At 36.6% G+C, this 24,877-nt stretch overlaps 6 protein-coding genes and 1 long non-coding RNA gene across 9 annotated transcripts; 3 read left to right on the top strand and 4 right to left on the bottom strand.

Annotated features, from left to right (window-relative positions):
• Nucleotides 1-20: 20 nt before the first annotated feature.
• Nucleotides 21-1,905, top strand: LOC17900230 (mini-ribonuclease 3). Its single transcript, XM_006305501.2, has 6 exons — nt 21-321; nt 439-569; nt 894-983; nt 1,225-1,277; nt 1,486-1,588; nt 1,672-1,905. The coding sequence occupies exons 1-6, from the start codon at nt 102-104 to the stop codon at nt 1,795-1,797; spliced, it is 723 nt and encodes a 240-aa protein (XP_006305563.1). The 5' UTR covers nt 21-101; the 3' UTR covers nt 1,798-1,905.
• Nucleotides 1,849-4,688, bottom strand: LOC17899205 (transmembrane 9 superfamily member 6). Its single transcript, XM_006306864.2, has 7 exons — nt 4,512-4,688; nt 4,045-4,209; nt 3,854-3,963; nt 3,660-3,768; nt 3,459-3,571; nt 3,211-3,361; nt 1,849-3,140 (listed from the first exon to the last, which is right to left on the bottom strand). Exons 1-7 carry the CDS (start codon nt 4,617-4,619, stop codon nt 1,983-1,985), a joined length of 1,914 nt encoding a protein of 637 aa, XP_006306926.2. The 5' UTR covers nt 4,620-4,688; the 3' UTR covers nt 1,849-1,982.
• A 2,006-nt stretch (nt 4,689-6,694) lies between these two features.
• LOC17898745 (beta-fructofuranosidase, insoluble isoenzyme CWINV3) lies at nt 6,695-9,316 on the bottom strand. The gene is made up of 7 exons (XM_023789438.1): nt 9,078-9,316; nt 8,933-8,941; nt 7,967-8,838; nt 7,717-7,875; nt 7,374-7,627; nt 7,185-7,275; nt 6,695-7,062 (listed from the first exon to the last, which is right to left on the bottom strand). Exons 1-7 carry the CDS (start codon nt 9,232-9,234, stop codon nt 6,826-6,828), a joined length of 1,779 nt encoding a protein of 592 aa, XP_023645206.1. The 5' UTR covers nt 9,235-9,316; the 3' UTR covers nt 6,695-6,825.
• Nucleotides 9,317-12,548: 3,232 nt separating this feature from the next.
• LOC17898688 (protein indeterminate-domain 7) lies at nt 12,549-15,488 on the top strand. 2 transcript variants are annotated; one of them, XM_006307278.2, is made up of 4 exons: nt 12,549-12,582; nt 13,099-13,310; nt 13,623-14,022; nt 14,577-15,488. In XM_006307278.2, the coding sequence occupies exons 2-4, from the start codon at nt 13,100-13,102 to the stop codon at nt 15,343-15,345; spliced, it is 1,380 nt and encodes a 459-aa protein (XP_006307340.2). In that variant the 5' UTR covers nt 12,549-12,582; nt 13,099; the 3' UTR covers nt 15,346-15,488. The 2 variants fall into 2 exon arrangements, with proteins under 2 accessions (XP_006307340.2, XP_023632613.1); XM_023776845.1 differs by lacking the exon at nt 12,549-12,582 and adding an exon at nt 12,657-12,797.
• Nucleotides 15,489-15,784: 296 nt separating this feature from the next.
• Nucleotides 15,785-16,319, bottom strand: LOC111828659. Its single transcript, XR_002832461.1, has 2 exons — nt 16,189-16,319; nt 15,785-16,076 (listed from the first exon to the last, which is right to left on the bottom strand). It is a non-coding gene; the product is annotated as an uncharacterized LOC111828659 (long non-coding RNA).
• Nucleotides 16,320-17,925: 1,606 nt separating this feature from the next.
• On the bottom strand, nt 17,926-21,917 carry LOC17897310 (glutamine-dependent NAD(+) synthetase). 2 transcript variants are annotated; one of them, XM_006303162.2, is made up of 14 exons: nt 21,810-21,917; nt 21,164-21,418; nt 20,765-21,070; nt 20,451-20,674; nt 20,258-20,361; nt 20,032-20,166; nt 19,789-19,957; nt 19,557-19,692; nt 19,323-19,461; nt 19,029-19,205; nt 18,778-18,945; nt 18,603-18,698; nt 18,395-18,523; nt 17,926-18,316 (listed from the first exon to the last, which is right to left on the bottom strand). In XM_006303162.2, exons 2-14 carry the CDS (start codon nt 21,355-21,357, stop codon nt 18,116-18,118), a joined length of 2,178 nt encoding a protein of 725 aa, XP_006303224.1. In that variant the 5' UTR covers nt 21,358-21,418; nt 21,810-21,917; the 3' UTR covers nt 17,926-18,115. The 2 variants fall into 2 exon arrangements, with proteins under 2 accessions (XP_006303224.1, XP_023632708.1); XM_023776940.1 differs by lacking the exon at nt 21,810-21,917 and adding an exon at nt 21,599-21,661.
• A 171-nt stretch (nt 21,918-22,088) lies between these two features.
• LOC17897777 (mediator of RNA polymerase II transcription subunit 9) lies at nt 22,089-23,359 on the top strand. Its single transcript, XM_006305502.2, has 5 exons — nt 22,089-22,580; nt 22,669-22,731; nt 22,813-22,893; nt 22,985-23,043; nt 23,125-23,359. The coding sequence occupies exons 1-5, from the start codon at nt 22,122-22,124 to the stop codon at nt 23,180-23,182; spliced, it is 720 nt and encodes a 239-aa protein (XP_006305564.2). The 5' UTR covers nt 22,089-22,121; the 3' UTR covers nt 23,183-23,359.
• Nucleotides 23,360-24,877: the final 1,518 nt, after the last annotated feature.

Genomic DNA, 24,877 nt, shown 5'->3' with positions numbered 1-24,877 from the left:
AACAAATAAAAACACGCCACGTGGATTAATCAAAGTCACCGCCTCATCTTTATTACCGTCAAAACAGGGAGAGAAAAAAAAGCTGAATTTTTTAAAAAACAATGGCGATTTTATCAGCGAGCTCTACTATCGTGAGAGCTGCTTTAGATACACAGCCGAAGCTCCGATACAATCCCAATGCGCCGCGAAACGTTAAGAAAACCCCTAATTTGAGCTCTTTTGTGCCACCACCGTCTCCGTCGTCATCTTCTCCGGCGACAAACTTAACAACTGAAGCAAGCGTCTCCGCTTCTGATTTGCTCAAACGTCCCGCAAGCAAAGGTAGCGTATTGGGATACTTTCTATAATTTTCGGAATTCAATGAAGAACTGTTCAGAACTATTCCTTTTTGTTTTGTTCAGTTCAAGATTCTTACTAAATTTCTGGTTTTGTGTTTAGACATTGGTGATGGATTTGATGATCCTTGTATTGGATATGAGAAATGGTTTCCAAGTCCACCAAAAGTGGAGAAACCTAGATCTGTTTTCAATGCTGCTTCTTTAGCTTATATAGGCGATTCAATCTACGAGGTTAGTCTTCTTCAATTCCAATTTTCGTTTGTTTCTTCAGTGATTTTATACAAGGCTTTTGTACTTAGTTGTTTCAATTTTCGTATGTTAGTGGATGTAAGTATGTCAAATTATGATCATTTTAGTATTTCTAGCGGTAAAGAATCACTATGAGTTTGAGCTTCCTGATTTTAGACAAGTTTATAGCTCTAAGATAGTCACCATGAGCTTGTGTTTGTGACTTTAGACAATGTTAAGATGACAGTGTTTGTGACATTAAGACAGACACTCTGTTGATACTCCATTCAATTTTCTATCTTTAACCATTTTCTATTGGTTTTGAAGATATATGCTCGTCGGCATTTTCTTTTCCCTCCACTTAGTATCGAAGAATATAACGACCGTGTTAGAGCAGTGGTTCGATGTGAAGCACAGGTACGTTAGTTTATCTTTCTTCCCTTTTGTGAATTGCTATAATGTTCATTGTAGAAATTAACAATACATGCTTTCACTTCCATGTATCTTTGTTCACATTATTATGTTTGTGATATCATTCTATGTGTGAAGTTGTTGTGTCTCTCTTCCATCTACTTTTAACCTGAAAAAATGTATTAGCATTGGTATTGTTATCATTGTTCTTGTTGAATCTAAAGTATTCAGTGTCTTTCTTTTTCAGTATGCTTTGTTGCAGAAGCTTGTTGATGATGATTTCTTAACGAAAGATGAAAGGTCAGTTGCAAAAACCTGTTATTTAGCAGGCACATTCATACATATTTTAGCATCAAGATTTTTGTCTTAGACCATCTCTCCATTTGTGTGAAAGATGCATGAAGATATTAAAACATTATAATTATTGAAATCACATAATACACAAGTTCCAAGCTTTTTTGTTTGAGTTAGCAAATATTGATCGATGTGATGGAAATTTTTGCTCCAGAGATGTCCTCCGGTGGGGAAAAAATGTAGGCTCGGTTAAAACACGGTCAACTAGGCGTGCTGGTGTGGCTGTTTACAACAAGGCCTCATCATTGGAAACACTAGTAAGCTTGAAACTCACAAGTAAATAATACAAATTTGTTGCTTTTTACCTTGTGTTAAATCCGTTGTTTGTTCAATTTATCAGATTGGATATCTGTATCTATCTAACGGGAAAAGATTGGAAGAAATGATGCAGAAGCTAGGATTTTCAAGTGGTTCTTCAACAGAGAGAATGATTAAAGAGGCCAAGCATAAACTATCTTTTAAATAAGAGAAACTTTACTATATTGTTGTTATATGCATAACTCTGTAGGCTGTATGATTGAAATTGTTTTGAATATAGGATCCATTCATCAAAACAATACAAAGATTTGGTAAACTTTTTTTTTGTTTCAACTACGACTAAACCATCCAACAAACCTCAAGAGGCATCAAAAGTAATGTCGCTTACTCTAATCAGTCAATCTTCACTGAGGAGTAGATTTTTCTGACAAACCATAAACATGCGTAGAAACCGATTGAGCCGGTTAGCACAAAAAACGAGTACGAGATGATGATCATGTACCCGAAGTAGAGCACTCCTGAGACGAGTTTTGAGATCTCAAGCTTTGTGAAGAAGTAGAAAATGGAGTAGAGAAAGAGGTAGAGTGAGGATGAGCCTGATGTGAGGTAAGCTCTCCACCACCAATTATAGTCTTCACTGCAGAGCTGAAAGTAGCAGAGGACAATTGTGATCTCTGCGCAGGTCACGATCAAGATCAAGAACACTATGAAAAGGAATCCGAAGATGTAGTAGAATTGGTTGAGCCAGATCGATGTTAGGATGAAGAAAAGCTCGATGAAGACTGCTCCGAATGGAAGGATTCCTCCAATTAGTATTGAAAAACCAGGTTTCATGTACCAAGGTTGCTCTGGTACTTGTCTCGGGATCTTGTTTGTTTTGACTGGGTCTTCAATTGCTGGTTTTTTGTGGCCAAGATAGCTACCAATGAAGACTAGTGGGACAGAGATTCCAAACCAGAGACACACCAGAGCAAACATTGTACCAAAGGGGATGGCTCCAGATGATCGCTCTCCCCATATAAGTGTGTTGAGAACAAAGAAGATTGCAAAGAGTATACCAGGAAACATGAATGCAGTCTTCAAGGTGATTCGTTTCCACTCGTTCCCTTTAAACATTTTGTGAAGCCGAGAAGAGGAGTAACCGGCGAAGATACCCATGAATACCCATAAGAGAACCATGGCAGTCATAAGCCCTCCTCTGTTGGATGGAGATAAGAAACCCAGCAATGCAAACATCATTGTCACAAGGGTCATGCCAAAAATCTGAACACCTGTGCCAACGTATACACAAAGTAATCCAGAGTTCACGGGAGTCCTAAAGACATCTCCGTGTACAAGTTTCCATCCAGTTTCTTCCTGAGCCTCGTCTTGGGTCTCGAGCTGATTGTAGTTTGAAATATCCTTATATAAAGTTCTCATCATGATCATCGCTACCATTCCAGAGAGGAAAAGGACAATCATAAGCGAGTTTATGATTGAAAACCAGTGGATTTGATCATCGTTCATCAGCAAGTATGTGTCCCATCGCGAAGCCCATTTGATTTCACTCTCCTGCATATTTCAATCGTCATAATATGTTTACAGAGCGCAAATAAAGAGCTCTCAAAGGTAAGTTAGTTACCTTAAAGGTGACATCATACGTAAACACAATTTCTTTTCCTTCCTCAACTTCTTGAGGAACAGTGTTGCTTTGGATCAGATTCTTTGTGTCTTTGTTGCATGTTGTTAACTGAGGATTTTTTTCATCCCACTCTTTGTACTCATGCAATACACTAACCAAAAAGAGAGAAGAAAAAAGAGGTAGCTAGTAAGAATTGAGACCAAATCATACTCATCAATAAATGTTGATGATAACCAAGTAGACAATACCTGTTAGGCGTAACCTCAAAACCAACGATGCGAGAAGAGTCAGACTCTTGGTCTCTGTGGTACATGACTCGGAAACTCAAGTGGTTATGGATAAAATATTTTTTCTCTTTACTCTACAAAAGCAAAGGAAACTACTCCTGATTGGTACAAGAAAATGCTTAAAAGGTAAGACTGTAGTCATAGGTTTAAGAGACGTATTACCCCTTCATAACTCCCTTTGAAGCCAACACGGTAACCATGTTCATAAGTCGTTGACTGAATTCCATCTTTTCTTTGTCGAAGAACAGCTACCGGAAGATTATCAAGAATCCTGCAGAGTCATTTCATAATAAAAATTGAAAGAATCAATAAAAATTACTTGACACGAATCACGGACAGCATATACCTAAACTTACATATTAGCTCGGTATTCATCATCAATCTTTTCCCTGAAATTTTTAGCAGACTCAGCATCGACTTTAATACGGCAACCTACTCTACAGGGCTGATCCTCCAACATTTCAAACTGAAATAGAATCCAAAGTCTCAACACCAAATCCAAGGATGAGAAGGAAGAAGAAAAATCATATAAGTTTTTTTTGCTTACAGTATAAACCGAATTCTCAATGCGATCTCCTCTGAGAACCTCCCCCAAATTTTCGCCGGTATTCAAGATCTTGGGAGGCTTACAGTAATTAAGGTAGTAGAAATCATAAGGAAGTTGAGTCTTTGTAGACGACAATTTGTTCACTTTGACATAAAGAGGATCACCCTGTAACCACAGCACAAGCAAGGTTTGAAAATCATGAGCTCAAAAAGCTTCAACATGAATCACCATAAACTGATTCTAACATTCAATCCTATAAATTCAATAACACAGATCCCTACATTGTCAAATTGGCAATAATACTCCTATACACTCAATAACGCTCAAAGAATCCTTGGACGACAATAATAGACGAAATGATTTCCCACGGATCTAGATTGGATTACGCCAAACCAATCGAAATTAACATGAGAAACCCTAGATCGATAGCGCCATCAAACCTGAGATCGGAATTACCAAAACAGTACCTTTTGAAAATCGCGAGGAGCGACACCGGGAAGGTAAAAAGCGCGAATAGTAGAGAACAAGAATACAAGGATTAAGAGAATGCCGTAGATCCGAATCCTGATCGCCATGTTCGTTGATTTCTTCTTCCTCAACCTCGACGCTTCTCTCAGTCTCAGATAGAACAAAGTAGCCGAGAGCAGTGGGCAGATTAAGCTAACGCAAGAAGAAAGCGTTTTTTCTATGTCAAAACGATGTCGCTTCATCTATTTTTCTGTTTACTGTATTTGTTTTGTTTTAGATAAATGTGACAAGTGCAGTGGCAAAGTTTTGGTGGAGTTCAAATGGTTACTCTGGGGGAATGCACTGGTGAGCATGGGATAAATTGTGCTCTAGCAAGTGTAGTGGTGGGTTAGGCTTCCGCGATGTAAATGATTTCAATACAGCGATGTTAGCAAAGCAGCTTTGGAGGTTGATTGATTACCCAAATTCTCTATTTGCAAAGGTGTTTCAGGGCCGGTACTATAGGAATGCAACTCCAATGGAACAAGTCAAATCGTATTCCCCATCGTATGGATGGAGGAGCATGGTATCAGTTAGATCTCTGGTTATGAAAGAGCTCATTAAAAGAGTTGGGACAGGGGATTCTATATCCGTTTGGACGGACCCTTGGATTCCAGCTCAATTCCCGAGACCAGCTAAGAGTAATGGATCAATTATGGATCCCTCACTTCACATACGTCATTTAATTGATCGTCAAACAAATTCTTGGAATTTAGATGTGTTACAGGAGCACTTCACTCAGGAAGATAGTTCGTTGATAAATGCTCTCCCAATTGGAAATTGTCCGATCACAGATTCTTACGGGTGGCATTTCACAAAGAATGGGAGATATACGGTTAGATCCGGTTATTATGCTGCCAGAATGCAAACACTACAAATGTCAACTCCGCAAGTGTGCGGCCCAGATATCATTCCGTTATTAGCAGGTATATGGAAAGTTAGGTGTCCACCTAAACTTCATCATTTTATGTGGCAATTACTTACAGGTTGCATCTCTGTTTTGGCCAACTTGAGTCAACGGGGAATTAATTGTGATACGCGATGTGGACGATGTGGTGACCCAATGGAGACGGTCAATCATGTAATTTTTGATTGTCCACCATCTCGGCAAACTTGGGCATTAGCGAACGTCCCAGTAGGGCCTATTGGGTTCCCTACGGCTTCTGTTTTTGCTAATATGGACTATATTTTGCGTATACTAGTAAAGGAGGAGTATAGGTTTTGTCCTTGGATTTTGTGGTACATCTGGAAGTCCAGAAATGATATGGTTTTTGATAATCTAGATAAAAACCCTTCGGATGTCGTCCGGCTAGCTACAGATGAAGCTCGTACTTGGTATGATGCACAATTAGATGACTCCAATACTACGAGGGAGGGCCCCGTAGGTGATAATGTTATGCCTGGGTTACCGAGTTCTATACCTTCCAGGTTTCCGGGTTATCATTGTTTCATTGACGGGTCTTGGAAGGCCACAGATATGTATGCAGGTTTAGGATGGTTTTGTCAGCATGCACATGATTCTTCCACGACGATGGGAGCTTCTAACCTACGAAGAAGTCTTTCCCCTCTTCATTCGGAAGTAGAAGCTCTGGTGTGGGCGATGCGATGCATGATTGGCCATGACTTCAGAGAAGTTGCTTTTCTTACCGACTGTTCGGACTTGGTGAAGATGGTGTCTTCTCCTCACGAATGGCCGGCTTTCTCTGTCTACCTGGAGGATATCAAGAATGATAAGGAAGAATTCTCATCTTTTTCTTTATCTTTTATTCCTAGAAATCTGAATGTAAAAGCGGATTACTTGGCACGCAAAGCTCGTTACAGTCCGCATTTGATTAAGTTTGTAAACAATTGTCCGTCAAGTTGGCTCATTTGAGTTAACTTTTTATTTGATGACAAAAAAAAAAAAAAAATGTGAAATGAAATTCACAATATATTACCAACTCTTTTTATTTCAGAAATAAATAAATAAATAATGTTGAAAAAAATTAATATTCTATTTTTTTACTACATGCTCTTTTTGAGTTTGTTTCATTCATTTTAGGAAAAATATTTTTACTTTAACAATGAAATAGCTTAAGCTCAAATGAAAAAAAAAAAAAAAACTGTATAATCTTTTGCGTAGGAATAAGATACACAACGGAAAGAAAAAAAAATCTTCAAAGTTTGAATTGAATAGTAAAATGTTCAAGAATATTGATATCACAAATATGTGTGTGGTCTCTTATTTTATTATGGTGTCCCCGTACAATGTAATGTAGTACTATATATATGCACTCATGACTGTTTAGGTGAGTGTGAATCTTCACGCTCAATAAATGGTGAAATCGACTCGTCATTGATTTGAGCAGACTTCAAGCTCCAAGCACTTAGGCTCAAGACATCAACACTTTCGCTTCCTTTGTTGAAGGCAAAAAGATTTGCATTTTCTCCAATTGCCAACTTTGGATACACTCTTGAGGTTATACATGTTCTGCCTCCTCCACCGTAACTCTCCACTATCGAGTGATCAATCTACAAACAAAAAAAAAAGAAAACATTCATCAATCCCCTAGTATATGCATCTACTGAAGTATACTCACCTTGATACAAGACACTTGTTTATGGAAATATCTTTCATATACTATAAGACTTACCAAAGTTCTAAGAGAAAGTGTCTGCTGAGAAGGGTCTATCCCCACAAAAGCACCAAACGTGGATTTATCATTTTCCTCATTCAACGAAGATCTGTGAGTACCAAATACGAGTTATTTTCGTTTACATTTTATGAAACTATCAAAAGAATCTAAATGTGTCTTTTGATCTATGCAAGAGATTTTAAATACCTGCTCTGGTCACTGCACATCAACACCACATACTTAGTATGCTTATTACTATCATTTGACTTGAAGATTCTGAAGTAAACCGACGTGTACTCTTCCATGTCACTGGATGTCAAAACCATCAAACCAAATGGTCCTACACGGGACTTAACCGACAAATCTTCCTCCCTACATATCTTTTGTGGGTCGGTCCAACTCGGATCAATCACATCCGCTTTCTCCAATTCATTTACCTTGAACGATACCTCAACATCTGCCTGCTCAATACCAAAAAAAAAACAATATTAAAGGTCGATTCAGTTCCCATTAGAGTGGTCTAAGTTAAAGAATAAGGATCGAGTCCTACCTGTGCAGCAGTGACACCATGAATTTGGACAGTAGATCCTGCTTCAAGAACTTTGTTTTGCCAGCTGACTTGTGTCCCACGCAATGTATCAATCTCTTCAATCGGCCATTGTAATAATTCTTTTCCCGATTCATCGAGCCATATCTTCCTCGGAAATGACTGTCAAATCAAGATTACAAAAAGAAACACAGGTTAAGTTGATTCAAGAATCTGTAAACACCTGTTAAATGCTGGGAAAACTAAAACGCACCTGAAGACCAGCCCAACCCTTCTCAATATCATCCTTAGCCGGAGAAGATTCATTAACCCAACCCCACAAGATCCTTCGTTTCTTAACATCATCGTAAAACGTTTTTGACGCGTAATATTTCCCGTAGTCTAACCTCGGAGCTGATCGATCTTGCACAAACCCAAGATCAGGCACATACACGTCTTTCTCACGGTCGTAACTCCCAATCGTGTAATAGTCATGTAATGTCTCAATCAGACTCACTTTAAGCACGTACTTAACATCATTCTGAACAACTGACGACGTTTCAACACCGTCCGATCCGGTTATCGAAACCGGGAAAAAATCAGGACATTCCCACATTCCGGTTAAGTCTTCGTAATGCAAAGGTGTCGTCGATTGCGTCCAATTCAAGAAATCTCTGCTTTTGTAAAGAATCACTAACCCTCGACGATCGTCCGTCGAGCTTCCGACGATGACTCGCCATTCTCCGTCAAGTCCGAGCCACGCGGTGGTTGGATCTCGAAACCGGTCCGGGTCGATTCCGTTGACCGAGTTAGGCGCCATAAGAGGGTTTAGCGGAGGTTTAGACCATTCCCGGAGATACGGATCAGAGACGTTAACCGGAACGGCGACGTTTTGAACTTGACTCTTGTTAAGGTCAATGCCGGTGTAGAGGATAACAGGTTTGCCGTTGGGGAGAATCGTGACCGAGCCTGACCAACAGCCGTTGATATCTGACGGCTGAGATGGACTGAAAGCTGGAGGCTGTGGAGTCCAGTTGACTAAGTCAACTGACGTGGAGTGTCCCCAGACGATTCTTACATCCCAAACAGCACCGTATGGGTTATATTGGTAAAATAAATGATATATTCCTTTGTATATCATTGGCCCTACCCAAAAAAAAAGAGAGACAAAAATACGTATTTTGTATAATAATGATTTAATAATTATATATTTTTAAAATATGAATAAAGGAGAACTAACCATTAGGATCTGGAGTTTTTTGTTGGTCGAATTGGATTTCATCGAGCATAACGGAGTCAACAGATAATAGAGTATGTTAATTTAGAGGATCGAATTACATATACCGATGGATTTGTATTTAGATCAAGATCGGTACGGTACATACCGTTCATCCAATTGCTAGGAGGTTGAAAGTGATAACCGGTCCGGTACGGTTGGTTGAGATCTTTATGTGAAGAAGCTTCAAGATCGGGGATAAAGCTGCAGAGCAACAACGATAATAACAGTGAGAGACCAATGTTGGAGCGATTTACTTTCGCCATTGTTGCTCTGTTTCTCTCTCTCTCTCTCTCTATCTTTGTTCGGTATAGAGATGATGTTTAAGTACGAAGTGTTAACGGCTAAATTAATAATTGTAAATGAGTTAATTAAAGTAATTAGATTGGTTTATCTTATTACACACATGGTTAAGAGATTAGTAATGTACAAGTGGGCACGTAAGTGCAGATATAAATCCATTAATCAAAGACCAGTCGATTAATTAATCTTAATCCAATGACCAATTGAGTCAATCAACCATACAATATTTCCAAAAAAACACTGATTAAAGCAACGGACTCTATCTTCCTACTCTCTGTCTAAATAGGCCTCTAATGGGTTTGAGGAGAAAGATCGAAGCCCATAAACCAAAAACTCAACCGGACCAAAACAAAAATGAAATAATGTATGCAAAATCCTTAAAAGACATATGATTTGGATTTACCTTTTTATAAAAATAAAACTAAACCGAAACCAATCGAGCTTGTTTGCAATAATTAAAGAGTGAATAGGTGGTTTGGACAGGTCGGGAGAGAACCACCGGTTTAAATGGCTTTGAGTGGTTGGTAGGGACAAGAGAACGGCGACGTATCGAAGAAGAAGACCGGAAACGGAAACAATTGGGAAGGGTTGTTCGGAAAGGTGGTCTCTGACCGCGTGTTTCCACACAGAACTGATGAAGACTCTTAAAAAAAACACCAATCATGACTCGTTTTTTTAGCTTAGCGTACAATCCCAATTATAACACGCCACGTGTTCTTGGGTCTTCCTACGGTTTCATCGACCTCTCACTTTCACCTATGTGGGCTATGTCTGTAGATTAGATGAGATTCCCCTCTCTCATCTCCCCTAATTATGTTTGCAGTAGTCAGTAATACTTTACATAATGCCATTTCCACAACAAGTATAATAAATAATGCTTTATTATACAATTATTAGACGATGTAAATTTTAAAACAAATAAATATTAGTATGTCTTAATCGTTCAAACTAATGACTGCTTATATAAGTCTATGATTATAGGCCGATAACGACATTTGGATAAAGGTTAACTAATTAGGTGCTAATGAAAAAAATATTCATATAATTCTTTATTTGTTTAATGATTTACGTTTTTTCTTTTAAACATCGTTTAGTAGCATGTTACCAAACGTGGATAAAACTAGACAGCTACTACACCCTACCCATATTTTTTTTTCAAACCAAAACATGATGGAGTTAATTCTATAAAAATTAGTTTCGGCGGATCTAATTATTATTTTCATTTTTGCATATTTTTAGTTGTCAACTATTTTTAGTCTTCTTATATAAGTCTGAGATATATATATTATTATGATTGTAAAATAAATCCGGAGCCACGCGTTGCCGACGTGGAGACAGGACCTGATTTTGTTCGCATTGACCTATATAACTGTTGCAAATCATCACCTACTACTATGTACGTAGTTATATTCTGGTGACGAATTATATGGAAATATATAGAACACAACCGGATTGGAGTAAACAGACAAATGTGTGTAGTTTTGTAATGGGGGGATAGCTACGAATTGGAGTTTTAGCGGTGGTCTTGAAAACTAAAACGATACTAGTTAGGATTGCTACCAGGAAAACACTTATATTATATAAAAAAATTGTCCAAAATGGATAAAATTTGATTAGTTTTCGTTTAGCCACCTAATTTTATGTATAAAAATGAAATAAAATAGCATGAGGATTTATAATCAAAAGTTTCACATTATGGATGCATGGTTGTCACCAAATACAAATAGAATGACTCTATGATGTGAGTGGACAACATATTAATTCATGAAATTTCTTCCTTCTTTTTTTTTTTTTCTTTTTAAAAATATTTGTTCTTATGTGCTTCTCATAAAATACAAAATCGGATGTAGCGGTACATTTCAGACCATTACAAAAAATGCAAATTTCCAAATGTGTACCCACTTTGATTTGATTTGATTTTTTTCAAAACATGGATTAGACTATTAATATGGTTGCAAATATTACTCAAAGTTTTAATTTGGATGGTCAGTATATCTTTTTTTTCTTTTAATTAAAAAATGTAGATAAGATAGGGAGAGATTAGTGGTGTCTAGTCTACGACCTTGGACCGACCACGGTCTACGTATGAAATATAATATCATAGATTAATACTTATCATTTGTTTTAACTTTTAAGAGAAAAATTCAAAAATAAAAAAATGTCAATGATTTGTGTCCATAGCTCGATGTAGATCATAAAGTAGGTTAGGGCATGTGTCACTGAGACTTACTAACTCTTTTTTTTTTTTTTGTTTACAACGTAATTAAAGGTTTAATCCATTATTCTTTCTTTCTCTTTTTTCTTTTCACATGAAAAGCCTCAAAAATGAATCCCCAAAGAAACAACAAAAGTTAACCTTTTACCTCTTTAATCAATGAATCAATCAAGTTTTTTGGTACTGTAAATCTAAGTATTCATGGCGACAAAAAAAAAAAAAAAACTAAGTATTCACAACTTTATAACTGACAAAAGACACCATTAAAACTGCATTAGGAGGATGAATATGAATTATTCAATTTAGATTCAACCTTTCTGTTGAGCAAATTTGCTTAGATAGTCTTTTTTTTTTTTTTTAAGTTTCCTAAAAACTCACACATCAAAATATTCTGTAGATTAAATACAGATTTGACAATGTTGTCACAAAAGTGGAAACCAATAAATTTTACATGATTTCTCCCATAAAAATGAGTACAATGATGAAGACTTGAATAGTCAAAATAATAATAATGAAAATATCAATAACTCCCTAGGGAAAATAACATCATAATCAATAATGTAATAATAGTGCATGCAGCACTATATATAATTATAAAATAAAACGAATTCAATTCAAACAAAACATGTTGTCTTCTCACTATCTCGAGAAACGTACAAAATTATAAACTCTCCTCCTCTTCTCTCTTTCTTTCTGCTTGCAAGCTTTTCAGTTTTCACACAACTGTGACAAAAAAGTTTTTTTTTTTTGGCCCACCTCTATAGACAAATGTTAATGCAAAAAATATAATTTACAGTCAAATAATAATTATAAAAATGGACAGACTGCTCTGAGTCTCTGTGAGCTTCTGTGTGTAAGTAAGTAAAATTAATAAAATAAAAAGACAGAAAATGACAAAAGCTCCAGAAGAGTTTTATTTTTCATCTTTGCTTTTTTTTTTTTTCATTATTAGCGGTAGGGTTCACTTATTTGTTCTGAGAAATATATAAGTTTCAAAGAGAAAGAGAGAGAGAGAGATAATTAATAAGAGTTTTTTCTCTCATCCACAATCTCCCCTCTCTCGTCTCTCTCCTTCTTCTTCTTCTTCTAGCTTTAGGTATTTCTTTTTGTATTTTCTTCCTTCTGCTTGGTTCATTAATTTATTTCTTCTCACTGTTTGTTATTCGTCTTGTGTATATAGTAGTTCTTTGTTGGAGTTTTCTATGTTTTTTTATTTTGGATTTTTCTTGTTAAAATTTAGAGCTTCTTGTTGTTCATGTTTTGAGAAATGAACAAGAACCCAACAAAAAAATCTGGTTTTCTTGTGTTCAGGTTTCTCTCTATTCACATCTCTTGGATTCTGAGTTTTATTATTATTTTTTTTTGGTTCTTCCGACAAGTAAAAGAAACCAAAGGTTGTCTCTTTGCGTTGAAACCAAAACAAGAAACTTTTAATATTTTTTTTATCAGTTTCTTTTAAGATAGAATCATGGGTTTCATTAGTTTCTTGGATGTTTCTGCTTATGTTTTTTCTCCACTACTCTTTGTCTGTACATAGATCTGAAAAAAAAAAGGTTTTAGTTCTCTCTTTCTTTTTTACTAGCTAAAGTTTTTGTTTTTGTTTGTTTTTAAGGATGATGATGAACAGAGAGATGATATTTCATCAACAACAACAACAAGTGGAAGAGAACATGTCGAATCTAACATCTGCTTCAGGAGATCAAGCAAGTGTGTCTTCCGGAAACAGAACTGAAACTAGTGGCTCTAACCTTATTCACCAACAAGAACAGTGTTTTGTTCCTCAATCATCTATCAAGAGGAAGAGAAATCAACCAGGAAATCCAGGTAAATTTAGTTTTTGATATATACTTTGATGATGACGATGAAGAAGAAGAAGAAAAATCAAAACTTTCTTGGTTTTTATTTTTGGACGTATTCATTTTATAATTATTTGATATATATCATCGATTATTGTTTTTTCTGAATTATGGGTACTGTCCGAATATTCTCTTTTACCCTTTTAACTTTGTCATCTTTCTCATCTCTACTATCACAATGGGTAAAAAACCAAATAAAAATCCAAACTTTACCATAGTTAATTTGTTTCTTTGTTATATGAGTCAAGAAGTAATTAGTTTATGTACTTTGTTTGGTCAGACCCTGAAGCAGAAGTGATGGCTTTATCACCAAAAACACTAATGGCGACAAACAGATTCATATGTGAGGTCTGCAACAAAGGTTTTCAAAGAGACCAGAACTTGCAACTCCACAAGAGAGGACACAATCTACCGTGGAAGCTTAAGCAAAGATCAAACAAAGACGTGGTTAGGAAGAAAGTTTACATCTGTCCAGAGCCAGGCTGTGTCCATAACCATCCCTCGAGAGCTCTCGGAGACTTGACCGGAATCAAGAAGCATTTCTTCAGAAAACATGGCGAGAAAAAATGGAAATGTGAAAAGTGCTCGAAGAAATATGCTGTTCAATCAGATTGGAAAGCTCATGCTAAGACTTGTGGCACTAAAGAATACAAATGCGACTGTGGAACTCTCTTTTCTAGGTAAAAAAATACTCTTTCACACATTACCATTTAATAATTAATATGACTCGATTATGTTTTTAATGAAACTTGTGCATTAATACTTACTTAAGTCTATAAGTTTATTTTACAAGAGTAATGTGAAAACGAGTGACACATAGTATAAAATACTACGGTAGCATGCATCTGTTGGGGTTTATGATACTAGCTAGTTTCATTTATGAATTTTGAATAGGACAAACATGGTAATTAATATTAAGTAGCTCAAAGAATCTACATTTAAACAACTATTTATTATTGTGGTACTTGTTTCTAAGTTGTTGTATTTTTTATTTTATTTTTTTGCTGGAGTCCTTCCTTATAATATCGGAATCCTTTACATATATATATACGGCTTACATTTATTGCACATTGATCTATCATCTTATTATTATTCACACGTGACACACCCCACAAATAATGCATGCTTTAGTTGGACCTACAAAAAACCACGAAAAAGTCTTTGTGTTTTACTTTATAAAGTCATCAAATCTTAATAATGTTTTGATTTTGTGGAATTATTATTGCATTTGCAGGAGGGATAGTTTCATAACTCATAGAGCATTTTGCGATGCGTTAGCAGAAGAGAGTGCAAGAGCCATACCAAACCCTATTCTCATACAATCTTCAGCTTCTCCTTCTCATCATGGCCATCATCAAACACAACAGCAGAACATCACTTTCTCTACTTCATCCCAAAACGTGATCAGCAGCAATAATCTCCATGCTCCTCCTATGAAGCAAGAAGAGTCACATCATCACTTCCAAAACATCCCTCCTTGGCTTGCTTCATCGAACCCTAATAACCCTAATGGCAGCAGCAATAATGGTAATTTGTTCCCTCCTCTTGCTTCTTCTGCACCCACCGGACGATCCAACTTTCACCACCCGTCGGCGGCTATGTCAGCCACGGCTTTGCTCCAGAAAGCTGCTCAAATGGGTTCCAAGAAGTCAAGTACAGCTCCAGAGGAAGAAGAGAAGCCGTCAAGGTCAAGCTATAATAACTTGATCACGACTACGATGGCCGAGATGATGACTTCACCATCTGGACCAGCTGGATTCGGGTTCCAAGACTATTACATGATGAATCATCACGGCGGAGGTGGAGAAGAAGCTTTCAACGGTGGTTTTGTAGCCGGAGACGACAAGAACGACGTCGTGGACGACGGTGGAGGAGAGACGAGGGATTTCTTGGGGCTAAGGTCGTTAATGTCTCATAATGAGATTCTAAGCTTCGCTAATAATCTTGGCAACTGTCTCAACAGTTCTGCTTCAGAGGAACAACAACATAGCCACCAAGATTAATATATTATCTAAAGTATATGTATAGAGACTTTTCTATAAAATTAGTTTAAATCAAACATATATGTTGAAAGGAGAACTGTCACGGACGGTGCAAGCAAGTTTATACCAACAAAAAAAAAGGAAAATTAATTACGATTCGCCTATATGTTATTAGTAGTATAATTAATTGTGTTTATGATTTTACTTTGTGCTACACATGCATGCAAAACATAAGAGAGCTCTTTGCGTATTAATAATTTATGATATATATATGAACTAAAGAAAATGGTACTCAAAGTATATATATATAGATCAAACCAACATACTTGTTACAGTCAGTAACGTTTTTCGTTTAATTTGATTATTGCTCCTCCGCATGCACGTGTTAAAGTAGTGAATAACAAACATTTATTTTGTATGATTGAAAGTTGAAACCATTGGTTCATATATATAGATCGAATACAACCAAAAACATGCTTTTTTTTTGTTAAATCCAAAATCAATTTCTTTAATACCATATGAAATAGTTATTTAAAAGTAAAGAAGGTTACAATGAGAGAATAAATGAATAAATTAATCTTTGGCACAACAACAAAGTTTGCCATGACCCCAAGGAGTGGGTTGGCATAAACCAATAGTCGCCGGTGGGAAGTCGGGAGGTCCACATGGTCTCTTACAATCTCTATGGGTTTTACAAGGACCTCTATAGTTGCAATATTGAGGATGTATAGCATTGATCTCTCTTACAATATCTATTTCATTATAAACAATGTTTTAAACAAAACCAAAAATTAATTAGAAGGTACACGAGAATATGATCCTTAATAGATTTTAGTTGTGATTAGAAAAACATATATTAATCACCTTTTGATTGAGAAACAACTAGGAGACAATATATGACGAGGATGACTATTAAATATCGAAGCTTTGATAATGCCATATCGAAGCTTTGATTGAGAAGCACTTCGGTGCGTTTCTACCGAAGCAACACAATTTTTTTTGGGTGTGAAGAAAGTAAAGAGCAAGATCATATATATATATATATATATATAACTTTGACAGTATCATATAAATATTGAAATTGTTTATTGTGTTGTGATTTCTGTCCATATTAATTAAAAGTAGGGGTTTAATATCTTTATAAAATTAATAACGTATTTCCTATTAAAAGGAACCATATATACTGTATTGTATAGTCATCAAATCTTCAAGAAAATTAAAGTGTATACTATTAAGAATAGATACAAAAAGTAGAATATAGATTGGATGATTACAAAAAGGTTAAAAAGAATCACATATAGGTATTTTATATAAACCTAAATGGCTAAATTTAACTATCTATCAATTTTACTAGAAGATAACAAAGGATAAATCTATATATCTTCATATAATTAAAGATGTCCACCTAAAACATTATTACATTAAGACTTGATGATTTACTTGCTACTTTTTATTTATATTACTAAAATGAAATGAAGAACGTGACTAAAAATCATATATTGTAATAATTAGAGACAATTAGAAAAGTTGGAGTGAGACCAAATTAAATATCATCGCTTGATTTCAAGCAATAGCTTACAAGAGCTCCAGAGTGAGTTTGGAAGAGGTTCAACGTACGTTTAAGATTCTTTTGTTTTCATCCAAAAACAGCTAGTAAATCAATATTCATTTGAAGTCGATGATATAAAGTAACATTTGGTTTTGTTTATAGTTTAAAGTATGGGAGAACTAATAATCTTTGGTACAACAGCAAATGTTGCCATGACCTCTAGGACTGGGTAAGCATGAGCCAAGTGTCGACGGTGGGAAGTCCGGTGGTCCGCATTGACTCTTACAATCTGTATCGCTTCTACATGGACCTCTGAACACGCACGAACTTGGAGGATGAACATCCTTCTCACCTCTTACATCTATCATTAGTTACCGTACGTACCACACGTACGGTTAAACCAAGGTTAGACAATATAAATTGTTTGCTATTAGATTGTGATCTTAGAGATACATATATACATTATATAGTTACCTTTTGATTGAGAAGTAACTAGGAGACAAGAACATAGGACGAAAATCACTATTAATCCAAGCTTTGACGATAGTAATGCCATTTTCTTTGTATATATTTTTATGGTGTGAAGACAGCAAAAGAGCTAGATCATGGTTATGTATATATATTTATGTGTATGTAAGTTTGAGAGAGTCAATTAAACTATTCAAATCGTTTATAATTGTGTTGTGATTTCTGTATATATCGTTTTATTATTGTGTCGTGATTTCCGTGTAAATGTGATAAAATATTTCCTATTAAAAGAAACCATATATATATTAAAGAATTATTGTCATTTCGATTCCGTATAATTTTGATTTCTTTCTTTAAAACTGAATATGTTTTAAAAAAATATGATTTCTTAGCAAACTAGTAATATTATTTTCTTTCCACCAAAAAAATTAATATTATTTTCAAATCTTATAAATATACGCAATTTAAATTATTAATTAGTAGGAAATCTTTCATTTTTACTTTTCTTGGGATTTTAGTTCCACCTCAAACTTATTTAGTGGGTGTTAATACTCTTCAAACCACTGCACAATACTCAAGATTGATTTTATGAAGAGGAAAATAGAAAGCAAGGTTTTTATACATATTTAATCGTATAAGTAGTAACAAACATGTTCCAATTTGCTGTATGTGATTTGGAAAAATTACTATGCTTATTTTGAAGTGTAAATATCAGTCTTTTTAACTTCTACTTTGGGTTGAAATAGAGGGAGAGTTTAGTGGGATGATATTTCATCAGAGACCCGCGCTTGGGTCTTCAGAGTTTGCTGCTACAACTCCAACTTCTTTCTCGGAGTTTCCTGCTTCTTCCGGGAAAGCAACTGAGTCGCCATTTAAGCCGTCAACTATCTCGTCAATCTTCTTAAACTGGTACGGCCACCTGCTGTTGTACAAAAACTGCCTCAGATCGAATCTGTTGTCCTCTGGAGAGTAACTCTGCAACACAAAAAAAACCAATGAGTTACTTTTCTTTCTCTCAAGATAGTTTCAAATACGTTTCAGATAAGTAATTACCTCAGCGTGGTAGGACGGTGTGAGGACAGTCATCTTGTGTCGATTGATCGAATAGTATTTGAAGAAATACTTCACTTTCTCAGCTACTTCTGCTGGGCTTAGCTTTGTTCCCCACTTGTAACATAGATTCTGCAGGATCACAGACCAGCTTCAGTTTCAGTGTATCATGGTTTAGTAACATATGTGGCTAGCTTTCAGGAAATCAAACCTTGAACATAGAAACTGGTCCACACCGGAATATCTTCCTCATCCTTCCATACACTGAAAGCTCTTCATAAGTCATTCCCATGTCGACTTCATCCAGCTGTTTTCAAAACTCAAAATGTCTGAATTGACAACTTCGTTAACTTTAGATATCGACTCACAAATAGTTTTGTTATTACCTGAGAATAGTCAGAACGAATGGGCTCAAGCTCAGCGGTTGGTGGAGCAGCTTCTATCTCTGCCAGGGATGGATATCCGAGATCCGTTGCAGCCCATTTTAAGAACAACCTCAAATCCGTTTTACTGATACTTCCTATGGGATTTATGTCTGCTGAGCTGCAATCATACTGTTTCAACCAAGACAATGAATATATTTGTTAGCAATCTATGCGATTTGAGATGTCGCAGCAAAAGGAGATGACTCCATTACCTTTGTCAGGTAACCACGAAGTCCTTCATCAACATTCGAGCTGCCTAGAACAAGGTAAAATCCTGGTTTGCTATGAACCCAAGGCAAGAGAGATGCTAACATAAATGCTAACACCATCCTCATCCGGGCTTGAATGTTCTGCAACCCAAGGTTCTCAGCGTTTGATCCTCCATCAACCTAAGACACAAAATCAGTAACCATTTTCACAATTTGTTGTTGTTCTTCTCTTTTTCCAGATGATCATACTTCGTTTGTTCCAACTATTTGTTTAGGTAATGTATATTCCCACTTTACCTTATACCGAGGTCGCTTGCCTGTAACCGTTTGAAATAAAGTTAGAACCGCAGAGACAACGCCATCTATGCACACATCAAGATGCCAAGCACCGATCTCATCTGCCAGCTGCTTTGCACGCCTTTTTGTCTCCTCAGAACTGCAAATTTGAGATTTCAGTATGGGCAAAAGTTTCATGTTTACAGGCAGTTATGACCAAAAACCCATATTCTTGGCTCCTGTTAACTAATTTACCTGTTTTCAGACCCCATAAAGACAGTGTAAAATATGCGTTTGGCAAACTCTTTGCTATCAGTAGGAAACTGTCCATTAGAATAATTCCCAATTCGATTCGCATCAGCTTTTACTTGCTCATCTCCCTTTGCAATCTCTAAACGAGAAAGAAGATATACTCTGAGAGTACTTAATATAAAGGAATTTCATAGAAAAACACAGTTCAACATACATATATAAAGTGCCAATTTACCTTTAACAACAAGTTGGCACATGCAGCCAACAATGGCTGCCACGGAGGAGCTGTCTGCTCCACCAGAAAGAGGGAGCAAAAACCCCGAAGCGCCACTTCTTCTCAAATAGTCCCACATCCAGCAGGCGGGACCAAAGGCTATTTCTTCTTGTGGAGAGTGGTACATGATCTACATTACTAATGTATGTTAGAATTGAAAAATATTAATGTTAACTTCGGATCAAATACTTAAGGATAGAGAACCTTCTTCGGACTGCTCAGTGTCATTTTTAGATTGAAGGACTGTGTCAGTCTACAGGGCACAGCTACTGAAGATACTTTAACCTTGCAGCTTGCTTGTTCCTGGAAACTACTTATAGATCCTCGAAGACTCGCAACCTTTATCAGACGAAGAAGCAAGATAGTCCTAAGAACTTTTCATTTATATATCACAAAACAGGAGAAAGTAGAGCAAAAGGGTGTAGGATACCGCATCAAGATCCACTTGGGATATGATGACCTCAACGTCCCTCAACGAGAATTGTGAGCCTTGAGCAACAACATCCCCGTTTACAACAATGCATGCACATCCATCTGCACTTGGGTTTAAAATGAACAAATCAAGATGGTCTGTCACTTAAAAGTAGATAACAGTTACTCCCTCTAAGGTTTGTCAACCATACCGTAATATAAGCGGCCACCATCACATCCCTGTTGATTACTGTACATATACACCCCACCACGAGCATGAGTAGCCCCCATGAAAGCATTCAAACGGATATCTAGCTTTCGCAGTTGGTGATGACTCCCACTTGCATTCATAAATACCTCAACCCCATTCAATGCAAGCTCAGCATGAGGAGGAAGTGGACTAAACAGTTCCTCACAGACTTCAGCTGCAACAGCCCTGACAAGGAAATATAATTGATACAATTAATAATCGCAATAAAAAAAATCATTGACGAAGTTGAAATGGCAGCATTAAATACAAACTCACGTGTCGATAAACTGGATGTAACCATAACCAAAAGGAACAGATTTCTGATCCAAAGCCTCAGAGATTTCAATAGGGAGCTGAAATTCATCGAGGTGTTCTCTCTGCTTCCAAGCCGTGAACCACCTAAGCTCCCTATAGTTTCCATCATTTGCAAGCCACATCTTTGGTCGAATCATGATGATTCTTCTGTTCATACAGAGAACCTGACAGTTATACCGTTCTGCTCCTTTAATCACAGGCATTCCAATGCTGCACAATATACCATCCGTCCAATCACCAAGCAGCAATTCCTTCAAACACTCCCACCTGAAAAAACATATTCACAGGAACATTAGAAACATATGTTAAACATGATTCCAAGAACTAGTAGATTCAGCAGCAAGAAAAATAGAAGCATACGCGTGAGTGATGGTGTCTAGCTCCAAGAAATGATCCTCGCAGCCATAACCAGTGACTTCCAGCTCAGGTCCAAGCCTGATGACAGCACCGGCAGCCTTTGCCTCGGTGATGGAAGCCTTGATATTCTTCATGTTGCACTCGAAATCCATGGCCCATTGGTTCAAGTTACACGTCGCAACCTTCAACAGCCTCATCTTCGTAGCTTAAAGAGAAGACAAGTACTGTACTTACTTTAAGTGAAGTAGTGTCCGAGTTCTGTCAATTCAAAAAACAATTTTTGAGACGACGATATAAGCATCGTAACAAAACACTATACAGAATTTAAAAACATCTACCGAATTATCTATTCGTCATTTCTTGATTTTCAATCTCAAATCGAATCAACATCTACAAGTTTTGCTCTTTTTTAGTTTTCAAACTAAGAATTGAGGATACCTATAAGTAAAAATGGTGAGATGAAAAATGTTCTCAACGCATCAGTGGAACGGAAGAGATAAGCTGGAATCAAAAGAATCAAAATTTAAAGGAAGAATTTTTAAAAGTTGAACTGATAAAATTCCCTTATGTGTACAGTATAATTAAGCTCAAAATTCAAAATTTCGGATCAAACCCAACAATAAAGCTCAGTTTCTATATGAACACATACCTGCTCTCAATTTTGAACCACTGAAGAAAAAGAAAAAAATTCAATTTTGTAAGAACAAGGAATTAGGAATGAAGAAGCTTCTTCTTCGGTCTGTTTCGATTGATGATGAAACCTAAAACTGCGTCGTTTGAGAGAATTAAAAACCTAAATGGGCTAAGATAAGTCCGTGGGCTTTTAACCTGCATTAAAGAGCGATTCATACGCTTAGCTTACGACGTCGTTTCTGAATTCCGCCTTTAACTCTGCTTCTTACTTTATATAAACAACGAACGACGAGAAGAAGGCGAAAAAAGTGAGATCGGAGGAGAAATTATGGATCAATTCTCAGGAGGAGGTGGTAACTGGTCGATGATCCCCAACGTGCAGGGTCAGGGTAACTACGGTACACCGACGAATCATGACCAGCAGCTATTCCTCCAGCAACAACAATTACAAATACAGCAGCAACAACAACATCAGTTGCTTCAACAACAACACCAACAACAACAGCAACAGTTCCAGCCACAACAAGATATGCAGCAATTTCAGCAATTCCAACAACAGCAACACTTCATTCAACAACAGCAATACCAACAACAACAACAACAGCAACAACGCTTGTTACAATCTCCTCCTCTTCCTCAGCCGCAGCAGTCGTTGCAATCGCCTCCGCCACAGCAGACGGTGGTTCATACGCCTCAATCAATGATGCATACACCGCAACAACAGCAACAGTTGGTGCAGACTCCGCAACAGCATCAGTCTTTAGCTTCTCACTTCCATCTTTATCCGGTAAGTAATTAAAAAATTGGATTTTTATCAGTTTCTTCCCCTGGAATTGGAATCTGTTTGATAATAATATTCGTGTTAATGAACGCAGATGGTGGAGAAATTAACCGATGCCATTGAAAATGGAACACGAGATCAGAATTCTGATGCCCTGGTTTGTTAAAAATCCAGTCTTTTTTTTTAATGAGATTTTCTAGGGTTCATTCTTGTTGGATATTGAATTGTAAATTTGCAGGTGACTGAATTGAATAGCCATTTCGAAAAGTGTCAGCAGTTGCTGAATTCGATTTCAGGATCGCTAGGATCTAAGACTATGGTAGGTTTACTAACATTTTGGATCAGAACAAACTCTGTGTTGGCTCTGTTTAATCTTGTGCTTATTGTGGATCTCTTTGTGTTTGAATCAGACTGTTGATGGCCAAAAGAGAAATGTAGAAGAGAGTGAGCAGTTGCTTCAACAAAGAAGGTTAGCTAAATTGTTTTCAACTTTTTATCTTGATCATATTGATTTTGCTCTTACCTTAGTGTTGTTGTATCTTTTGGTCAGGGATTTGATTGTGGAGTATAGGAAATCTATTGAAGATATTGTCAAGATCGAGCCTTAGATGCTTTAATTTAGTTCCTATATTGCTTCCTAGATGCTTTAATCTAGCAATTTTTTTTGCTACCAAAGACCAATAATTGTTATCAATAAACCAATCTTTTATCCACTGAATAAGGAGGACGTGCTTTTTTTCACGAATTCTCTTTTCATCAGAGTACAATGCATCATGTGTTTTGTCTTGCATTAAACTAAATAAAAAAATCTTTGTCTGTCATACAAGACCACTTTCTATACTCTTGGCCCCTGCAATAAAAAACCAGCGCTACTAGATATAATGTAATACTTTTGAATCCCTCTGATCAACACCATAAAGAGAGGTGAATGGAACTCAAAGATTGATTCGCCTCTTTTATCTTGCTAAGTCTAAGTCATCTTTTGTGTTGCTGGAAACGATTTCTATTGAAGATAAGTTTGATAGAGATGACCCGACACTGCTGCTTACTCGATTGGCTGTAACCTTGGATTGAGCTTGTCCTTCTTCCGCGAGTTTTCTCAGCAGATTCATGAACTGTGTGGAGAATTGAAAAGCTTTGGAATGTATATACTCAGATGAAAGTGTGTGTGAGCCCTTGTTACAGATGAATTTGTGATATAAATAATAGTTTGTTCATCCTAGTCTTGTATGCTAATTAATGTGGGGCTAAGGGAGAGATTGACATCTCTGGAGAGACAGTGGTAGAGAGAGTAGCTCTATCTTATCTTATGGTGCCTTTGTTATCAGGTTGAACAATGATGAACCAACATAGTCAGTGATTCAGATTGACAAATGGGTACTGAGATGTCAATGTTTTTTCTGCATCAATCAACATCAAATTTTTTTCTACGAGACCACTTTTTTAATACTCTAGGATACCATATCCTGCAACATAACCAGCAGTTCTGGAGATACATATATATGAACATTTGAATCCTTCTGATCAATATCATGATGAGAAGAAGCTTGGTTGATAGGGGTAGCTTAGCTGTTGTCTGTTGAACATAGTTAGTGATTTAGATTGAGAACAGAGCAAAAAAGAATTGTAAGAGAGCAAAACAAATATCAAAGGACTAAACAACTGCATCATAATCTGTTAGTATGTAGAAGGGAAACAAACAGTGCTCTGAGGTTTCAGATCATAGACCATTCTAACAAAAAAAAACAGGCACATGCATTATGCATACCTGGAAGACAGTTTTGAAAAGAGGCTTGCTTCTTGTTCCCAATCAAGATCATGACACCATCTGCATTACAGATCCGCAAATGATCAAGACGATGAGAGACAGAGTGACGCAGTCGGAATGCACCAAGACAACAAGCGTTGGTCTTGGAATTGAAAGCTCAAGTTTGCAAGCGACAAACTTGAAGAAAAAGCTCTGGAATCCACCAGAAAAGGTAAAGCTCGAAAACTCAAGACTTTGATTAATAAGAATGAATAATAGTTGTGTTCAAAACAAACGATCTAGGGTCTCTATTTATAGAGAAAGCCTAATGCATAAAATAGGATAATTACTAAAATCCTAATTAGAAAAGGAAAACACTTAATTAGGAAAATATCATGTAAACTAGAATGGACTAAGCTTAACCGTCTCCTGCATCAGTCTCCTCCACCTCCAAAGAACTCGACCCCGAGTTCTCATCTGGATAAAGAACACAATCGGCATGATACTCATAAATGTCAGCTACATTGAACGTATGAGAGATGTTCATGTCGTCCGG

The sequence above is a fragment of the Capsella rubella genome, unplaced genomic scaffold (genome assembly GCF_000375325.1).
Source record: "Capsella rubella cultivar Monte Gargano unplaced genomic scaffold, Caprub1_0 scaffold_1, whole genome shotgun sequence".
NCBI classification, from domain to species: domain Eukaryota; kingdom Viridiplantae; phylum Streptophyta; class Magnoliopsida; order Brassicales; family Brassicaceae; genus Capsella; species Capsella rubella.
Note: the sequence above shows the minus strand (reverse complement) of the source record. Positions and strands in the feature narration are given on the sequence as shown.